This window comes from Rhineura floridana, chromosome 3 (assembly GCF_030035675.1).
Source record: "Rhineura floridana isolate rRhiFlo1 chromosome 3, rRhiFlo1.hap2, whole genome shotgun sequence".
NCBI lineage: Eukaryota > Metazoa > Chordata > Lepidosauria > Squamata > Rhineuridae > Rhineura > Rhineura floridana.
The window spans coordinates 60,899,268-60,908,328 of NC_084482.1; the positions used below are offsets into that span (position 1 = coordinate 60,899,268).

Sequence of the window (9,061 nt, forward strand, 5' to 3'; positions counted from 1 at the left end):
AAATCTAAAATCTGGATTTTAGCTTGTTTCAAAAAGGGTTAATTGATTCAGAGCAAGAACAACTCTGCAACCACCTTGCACCTTCCCCTCCTCCATTTCTTGTGGGGCAATTGCATGGGATTCTGCTTTCAGATTTTCCTCCTGTATATCCATAAGGAAAAGGATTACATTAGGAATGGGGAGCCTGTGGCCCTCCAGCTGTTGTAGTATTCCAACTCCCAACAGCCCCAGTCAACATGGCCAGTGTTCAGGGATGATAGTAGTTGGAGGCCAATAAATGGAGGGTCACAGACTCCTCATCCCTACATTAGACTTGTCGATCTACTTTGCCTAAGTACATGCTTCTGACCTAGGTGTCTGGGTGAATAAGAGCTTGTCCTTTAGTGCGTGTGGATAAAATTGTGAAAATACACCAGGAAGTACAGACTATATCTTTAATTACAAATGTTAAAAAGAGTTTATTTGAAAAATACAAAAGAAACTTATAAAACACCTCTATAGGTGTGATACTAATTAATATACATATATAATTGGGAAGGATTCCCCCTCTAAGCCTGAGTACTGCCCGTTCCTAATACATTGCCGATATTGCAGCACATCTCTTTGAGGCAGCCTTGAGTGTATCGCTTCTTTGGTGGGAGGTGGCCATTTTGAGACGTGTTCAAGGATTGTTTGGTTGCCATCGTGAGGTCAGCTAGGGGAGCACTTCTCTTTAGACTCAACTGCCGATGTAGCTTGTACCTCATCTTGGCAGTTCTTCTGGCACCCTGTTGGCAGGTGGAAGCTTCTGTGGTGCTGGGAGGTGAGTGACACTCCACCTGTGGGTGAAATGGTCTAGTGCTCCTGCAAGAGCCCGGTTGTTTCAGCCCGGGAGTGAATCTACGATAGAAAGACTCTACCTCAGTAAGGTCATCAGGATTGGTCAACGCCATGGTATCTATCAGGTGATTGTATTGCAGGGGGACAGGACTTCTCTCATACTCTTGCCGAAGGTGCAGTTCCTGTTTCTTCCACAACACTTCCACATGCATCTTTCTGTTAGGTGGCAGCAGCCTTGGCCTCTTCTTCATGGAGGACTCCAGCAGCAAATCTGAAACACAGATCTGGAGGAATTCCTCTTCAGGATTTGTTTCCAAATCCAAGGGGTTACTTGCCAGTTTCTTGTCTACAGGATCTAGACCTGTAGGCAGCTGCTGGGGACAGTGTCCAGTTGTCCAGCAACTCGCTGGACTTGTGTGCAATTGCGCCTCAGAAGCAGGCATCACCATCAAGTAGTAAATGGCATTTTCACTGGGTTGTCCTGAAGCCCTCTTGAGTAAGTGTGACAGGGACTTGTCCTTTGTCCATTTCTCCTGATTTGGAGTATGAATTGCTGACTGACGCTCTGGCATTTGAGAGGACAAGGTGGGACGTAGCTGGAGTTTCAGCTTTTCATTCCATGCTCGAAGAAACTTCTCCCTGCAGGATTTTGGCCCTCCTATGTCACTCAGGAGCATGGCTTTCTCCTCTTGCATAGCTGCTGTTTCCATGTAAATATCTGAGATTTAAAGAGTGAGATGGACGAAAAGTTAAATCAAGTAACTTTCTATTGTGCAATTTGCTTTGGGGTGATAATATCTAGTGTCTTTTTCCCCTTTGGGTCTCTGAACTGACCAGTAGGAATAGCTGTAGTGTTGCCAGGCAACCACACATTCTAGATCTCACAAGTCTCAGGCAAGCTTCTTGGCCTAAGCCATGACAGCCATAGCAGTTGGGGCAAGTGGTATCAGGTTTTCCGATGTCATAAGCAGTCTGATGTCAGTAACCTGGACAGCTGCTGCAACACTGGTTCACAAATCCATGGTGTACTATCATTTATATGTGACCTGGTCCCCTGTCAAAGCTGCAGCTGGCAAGTTTAGAGTACCCAGTGTGTGTTTACAGTAGCAATACTGTGTCTCAGACTCTCACTGCACAATTTATATGTTACTAAGAGCTTTCATTTTACCATCATAAAATAACGGTCGCGGCACGTCAGCTACTGTGGAGCTGTCACTAAAAATGGCTTCCCTGGATCAACCAACCCCACTAATGCAGCCCATAACAATTACCACTGTTTGGAGGTCATTACAACCCACTGTATATCCATGCCCCTCATGGCAGCCTTTGGAGAGGGATACAAAAATGACTTGCAACATAATGGCTGAGTTGCAAGTCTTAGGTGTTTCTAAGTGTAACATAAATTGGGGGGGGGACAGAAACAATTGTCATAGTTAACTGGGCTCCCCACAGTTGTTTTAACGTTTACAGTGGTCTTGGGTGGGGGAAGTTAGGCAACTGAGCAGAACTTTGGTGCTCACCTCCTTTGCTTATAGTCACTGGATGCAAGTTTATTTAAAAAAGTGTGCTCTAGAACAGAGAATAAGCAGAGGGTGGCTAGCATCCAAATGAGAAATCAAAAAGAGGAGGTCAAAGACCAAGATGCTGGAAAATGGGAACTTTTATTTTTGATAAAACCCAACACGTTTCAGCCTGTTATCTACAGGCCTTCATCAGGGGATAACAGCTTGTAAGATTATAAGACAAGCAAATCGCTTTCTGTACTGTACCAATATCAAACGTCTTGTCTTTGGCCTCCTCTTTTTGATTTCTCTAGAACAGAGCCGACTGCCTCAAACTAGATCTTGGTTCCAAGTCCTACGGGTGCCCTTTTGGATCAGATGTCCTCCCATCATCACAGGGGGCTGCAGTGTTTAATGCCTGAATAAGAGTCTGTGGTCTCCTGGTTTCCATGTTCCACTGCATGCCACATCCCTTTGTGCCATGCCATATAAGGTTCCAATCTGAAGAGGATCTCATTTTGTACCCTTGAGTTGTGCTATTCATTTGTTACATTTAATCCTGTTAGTTGAAAATCTCTATGTGCTTTTTTGGGAGTAAATCAACTGTGTTTGCTTCAGGATTAAGCCCTCAGGTAGCACTTTAGTAGTTCTAGTGCCCCCCCCCATTTCTAACCTCCGTTTCCATTTCCTGTCATCTTGTCCTAAGACTCTGTTTACAGCATTTACATATGTGACACTTTCACATTATTTGTGCGAATGTTCGGAAGGCAGAACAGAAAATAGAAGAGAGCCTAACCAAGTCACCCAAACAGCTCTGCAGGTTTATGTCGTTGTTATATCAATAAAGAAGAGTTGTATGCAGATGACTCCTAGGAGCAGAGCTTTACTATTTAATGGGCAACATGAGCTCCTAACCTCCGTGGCCAAACAACACCTCAACTGAGCTGCCTGACCCTTTGATTTGGGGTGGGGGGAGAATGGGAGACATGGCTTCCATTACAACAGGAGCCTCGCAGGGTAGCAGACAATTAGGCAACAAAGAGCCAGTGAAATATTAAAGGGAACTGTTTTTCCAACCTGTGTTGCTTAATTGCTCTGGTTTTCTCTCCCTGGACATGAATATTTTAGCAATCCGCCTCAGGTTCTCTTGGAGGAATATGTGATTGGATCTCTTTTAAGAGTAGCATTATCACTCTAAAGCTGTGGGCAGCCAGCAGGGGTCAGTGGGGAGTAAAGCACAGAAAGGGAGAAGCAGGCTAAATATATATAATATATATATATGGGAAGAATAGTACAATTATTAACTGAAGTTAATGTTTAGAAATGAGATTCTAAGGCTAAGCCAGAGATGAGGAACCTGTGGCTCTGCAATGCTTTTGAACTCCAGCTCCCATCAGCCTTCAGAAAGCATAATCTTGCCACCTTCTTAGGCTTGCCCCCCCCCCCAGCTTCTATGTTTAAGAGCTGTAAGACATGCAGGACTCAGCAGTTCTTGAAAGCAAAGGAGTCCTGCTGAAAAAAGGTGGCAACCCAACTTCCATAGTTCTATAAACCACCTTCCTTCCATCCCTCCTTAATCAGAAACTTTATAGGTATTACACTTAGAGTAGTAAACAGTTCACAAATAGTCTGCAAGTTGTATGGTACACAGTACATGTATGTGTTTTTCGTTTGGAACATGCAGATTGAGCCTCTGCTAAACTCTAACATTCTGCCCACCAATTCTGTTGCAATTCTGTGCTTTTGGTGTGATGGTTCTCACTGGGACAGAGTACAGTCACCTCTTTTTTTGCTGCCCATGACAGCCATTTTGTGCTAACAGCCACAGCCCTTTTATCAGGACATGAGTACCAGCACCTCATTTTTTAAAAAATAAACTAGCAGTGGATATATTTCAGAAAGCATCTATGTTTGACGGAAACATAGTGGTACTTAGCTGGAATCAGCTGTTTGTGAGAAGGCAAGGGGGAATATTGAAGTTGAGTCTAGGCAGTCATGTTGACTTCCCAGAAAATTTTCCTGTGGCAATGCCCTAAATCAATCTGAATCTGAGTTAGCAAACAATACTAAAAAAGAAAAGAAAAACAGAGCATACTATGCCGTAGAGAACTGAAAACAATACCACACTTTTGTCATATTTTAGTTGGTCCCAATAAAGGTATTGACCAACAGTTGGATCTAGCATCTTTTTTTTATGGATCAACATAGCTACCTTTGGTTTTCATTCAGGGTAGAATTGACAACCAGAGGTCGTAAATATTCCACCTACTGAAGACTGATTTTGCATTTTGATGGTTACATTCCCTCCAACCACTAGGTGATACTATACAATTTGGTTTCAGTTTATTCTTTTTACCCATTACAGCACCCCAAATTAACCTCTGGTTTTGCAAAAGACTACCATGTTTCTTTTTACTTCTGCTCTCTGCCAACCCCAGGAACCTGTGCATTTCATTTGGGTTTGGAACACCTTGAGGATAGTTCTCAAGTTCCAGGACCTAAATTGCATTGGCTTATGAAAGATAGTCTAACTAGACTAGAGTATGACATCTGAGGCCTGACTCAATTTTGAGCAATACTCTCTACTCTAACTATGCCAGAAATCAAGAGCCTGATCACAACGGTTTAACAGAATTCACAACTGGTGTTTTTTTTTAAGGATATCATCTATCATATAAATCTAGCCTAGGTTGCGGATAGATTTAGAGAATTCCTCAGTACACTGTACATTATTTAGCAGATTCTGTTCATTTGGGCTGTGGGGCTACATAAATAGAGTGCATATCAGAGTTATAGACTCCCTGGGTAGCTTTGGAAAAATCAATTCCCATCACCACCAGCCTCAGTTTCCCTATCTGTAAAATGTACAAAGGCAATCACAGGAACTGCAACCTGCCCTGCACACCTAAACAGTTAATAAACACCCTGCTGTGTATTGCTGGAGAAAAGTTATAGTACTGTTTGGGCCCAGCAAAGTTTCCAGTTTATCCTACAGTATTTCCATCAAAGAACACAAGCTGAAAACTTTACTGATTTAGGCTGAGGGAACGTGACTGGCTCAAGGTCATCCGAGGAGCTTTAAGGTAAAGCATAGCTTTCGACCCGTTGCCCTCCGCGGAAACCCTTTTTCACACCTAATTTCAAATATTAACGTGGGCGGGGGATTACGGAAGCCTGCCTAAACGATTTCTCACTTTTCCCAGTCTCCACGCTCTCATTTGCAAAACAAAAGGTTGTCATCAATTGGATTACAATGAATGAACGACGGTGGGGGTTGCGGAGAGAGAGCTGTATCGCGGTGGCAGGCCCCGCCCCACTCTCGGCCCGGCCGCCACAGGACGTCTGTCCGACCTTCAATTGAATTGTGTGGAGGTTGGGAACGGCGATAGCACCTGCAACGCCACCACCACCACCCAGCTAATTAAAACAGGCCTGCGAATACGGTTGAAGATCAATCATCTGACTATCGATGCCACATTAATGTACAAATTGCTGAGCCTGTGTAAACTAAAGCAAAATCTGACTCTCATTCTGGCTCCGTGACCATCGCTGGCAAATTTGCTCTAGGATAGGAAAAGTTGCGCTTGCCATTTAAAAAAAATTTTTTTTGGCCGCGGTTTAAATGTCCATATTTTTGCGCTCAATCCTCATTCGTGGTTCTGGTTTTTAAAACTGGTACAAACAAAATACGACCTAGAGTTCTCAGCCTCTCCGACAGCCTTTGAGGGAAAGTTTGCAGCGGAGGGCATTCAATCTCTTCCCTTATCTGAGAGAAGCACGGACCAGGCGCTAATACGAACATCAGCTTGCAACTCTGCCCGAGGCCATAACAAGCGCGTGGAGGGTGGTGGGGAAACGCACACCTCCAAAGGAGCCTTAGGAAAGTGTGGAGTGGCTGTGACCTTAGATCTTTAAAACGTTCCTCACAAGGGCCCAAGGGGGAGGGGGAAAGCCAATCCCACATCCATTTAATTTTTCAGGGGGTCCTCAAAAGAGGTAGAATCGTAAAGAACACCGGGGTGGGGACTTCTGGTTTGACTAGGTGAACAAAGTCCCAGCTATGGTAGCTTCAATGCGTCTACCCTTTTTTGAAAACAACAGCCACCACATTGAAACTTGAAATAAGGATAAAATAGGGTTCCGTGCGGCCACCGTCACCTCTTTGCCTACTGTCGTTCAAAGAAGCCAGTCTTTAGGGGGCGCTCGGCGGAAACGCACCGCCTTCCCCGTCTCTCCTACATTTCCTGCCCATCGGTCTATCCGTCTAACATGGATGACAAACCGCCTGTACAGGAGCAAGGCCACTTCTAGATTCTGCACAACTTCGGATTTAATACATGTTAAGAGTTTAAGCTAAGTTCACTTGCTAACCCCAATTCCAATGAATGCGTAAAAGACGGTCTGTGTGCGTGCAGTAGAATAATTCAATTTCAGGGCAAACGAAGGTGGCTAAAGTGGTGGACGGGAAGTGGCCACAAAACGCCTTTGCTTCTTGTAGCGCAATCTTATATATATTTACACAGAACTAAGAACCACTGAGTTCAATGGGGCTTACTCCCTCCCAAGTAAGCGAGTATAGGATTGCAGCCTTCATATGGTAGCTGTCCAGTTGTTTCCCCCCCCTTTTTCTTCTCTATATTGGGTTCATATCTAAAGGTACAAGATTTTGATGGGAAACGTTGGGCCGTACCAAGAATTTGGAAACTCAAGTAAATGGGCCGAGGGTGGGTGCCTATTTCAGATGAATTACCTGCTCTTCTTTAAATACAATAGGACATGCAAACAAACAAACAAACAAACAATAAAAGGAGATAGTGAACTAACCTGTTTCTTCTCAGCCGCCTGTTGGTTTCTTTGGAGGGCTAGCAAACAAGTGAGATCCACCTCTCCTGGTTTGAAAAGATAAGAGAGGGAAAGTGCAAGTCGACATCAGCTTTTTTTTACCCCCTTGCCCCCCCCCCAGCGGATGTTGGCAAAGTAACCTTGTTTGGCAAAAAAAATACAGGCCCCACCCAATATGCACAAAGCGTCTCTGAAGCATCCAATGCCTTATCTTAACGACTCTAACGATGGGTTTTTTTTGGGGGGGGGGGCTATCTTGTCTTTTTAAACAAAACAACAAAAAAGAAACAAATCAGCTATTCTTTACCTCTTCCCCTCCCTCAAGCAAGTAGGATCTTTCTTTGAGAAATGGGGTAGCTGCTTAAAGACGAAATAAGTTGTAGGTGTGCAGTGAGCAAGGCGAATAGGCTTGGCAACCTGGCCCTGTGAACTTTACTAAGCGCATGCATGGCATGGTCGGCACCAAACTTCTAGTACAATGAGCAGAATCCTACCTCATCTGAGACAGATAAACTTCAGGGTTCAGATTTGCTCCACTAGAAAAAAAGGAAGCTATCAAATACAAGGAAATATAACAGCCCACCTTTTCTACTTTGAATCTTTTCAGTTCTCCAAATGGAAAGGCTAGAGGAGAGGGTTGCATTTTGATTTGAATAAAAACAGTTTGGATTTGCTTTTCTGCTCAGGATTTAACTACCTCTGCTGCTCATAAACCAGATTAAATGACACTCTGAAAGACTGCACAGGGTTCAGGATCACCTAAGTAAGCAAGCATGTAGCTGTGAGGGGAGATAAGGGACACCCCCCCCCAAGGCTTCTAGTAGTGTCTGGATTACAGCAAGGCCTTCTTCCACAACAAATACCTGGTCGATTTCATGGTCTTTCCCCATGCAGTTAGATATGTGTGCCTCCCATTGTATAATCTGCCAGAAAGTCAACAGTGAAAGTACAATTCACATCATTTAATTGTTGTTTTAAGTAGAAATAAAGGGAGCAATATCTCCTGCAGTGCAGGTATGTCCCCAACCCAGGTAGCAAGACTGCCATCTATCCGTTTATTGAGGTCAAGATATTTTACTCCTAGTGCTTTTGGGGACCAGCGTTCACCTCTTCCTAACAATTGTCAGAGGCATAGCCGTGTTTGTCTCTTGCACCAAAAAGTCATATGGCATCTTAAAGACTAGTAAATTTGTTATGGTATAGTCTAGTCCACAAAACCTTATGCCATAATACATTTGTTAGGTTTTATGGTGTCCCAAGGCTCTTTGTTTTTATCCTCCTAATAGAAAAATCGTGGGAGGTCCCCCTCCCAAATGTCCAATACAGCAGTAACAGCTGGAACAAAACATTGCTCTGTTTTTGTTTTTTTTAATGCATGGAAGTTTTGATGCTTTAGCAGAAAACTTTCAAAAAGATGCCCCAGCCTGAAATTGCTGGTATGGAATTAATATGCAGATTGGGCACGATCAGGCTTGGACTGAACAGAAAGAGACTGGGCTTCAGATGGAGCTTCAGAAAATAATTCAATGTGTACCTCTAAAAGTTCTTCATCTTGTTTTGCCAATTAATTACCAGTTGGACCCACTCTAACAGGATCTTTTTGAAGAGACTTTGATTGTAATAATGATGGGTCACATCTATCTCTTGGTTTTTTTAGTCTTTCTGGATTTACTTTGTAAAAACATTTCCATCTTTTCTTCTGTCTCCATGTGTGTATGCAGTACCATCTATGACTGACAAAGTGGGCTCTGGTCCATGAAAGATCACACCAAAATTAATTCATTACTTTTTAAGGTGTCAGAGGACTCTTGGCCATTTTTTTCATGGTGAGTTAAAGTCTGCTTTAAAAGCTGCATTTTAAAACTTACAGTCTATAAACTCATAATGGTTAGTCCCAG

General features: G+C 43.4%; 1 protein-coding gene across 5 annotated transcripts; it reads right to left on the reverse strand.

The window, feature by feature from the left end:
- Positions 1-537: 537 nt before the first annotated feature.
- Positions 538-7,221, reverse strand: LOC133382149 (uncharacterized). 5 transcript variants are annotated; one of them, XM_061621821.1, is made up of 2 exons: positions 7,146-7,221; positions 538-1,537 (listed from the first exon to the last, which is right to left on the reverse strand). In XM_061621821.1, the coding sequence occupies exon 2, from the start codon at positions 1,527-1,529 to the stop codon at positions 549-551; it is 981 nt and encodes a 326-aa protein (XP_061477805.1). In that variant the 5' UTR covers positions 1,530-1,537; positions 7,146-7,221; the 3' UTR covers positions 538-548. The 5 variants fall into 5 exon arrangements, with proteins under 5 accessions (XP_061477805.1, XP_061477803.1, XP_061477800.1 ...); XM_061621819.1 differs by lacking the exon at positions 7,146-7,221 and adding an exon at positions 4,041-4,112; XM_061621816.1 differs by lacking the exon at positions 7,146-7,221 and adding an exon at positions 3,399-3,518.
- Positions 7,222-9,061: the final 1,840 nt, after the last annotated feature.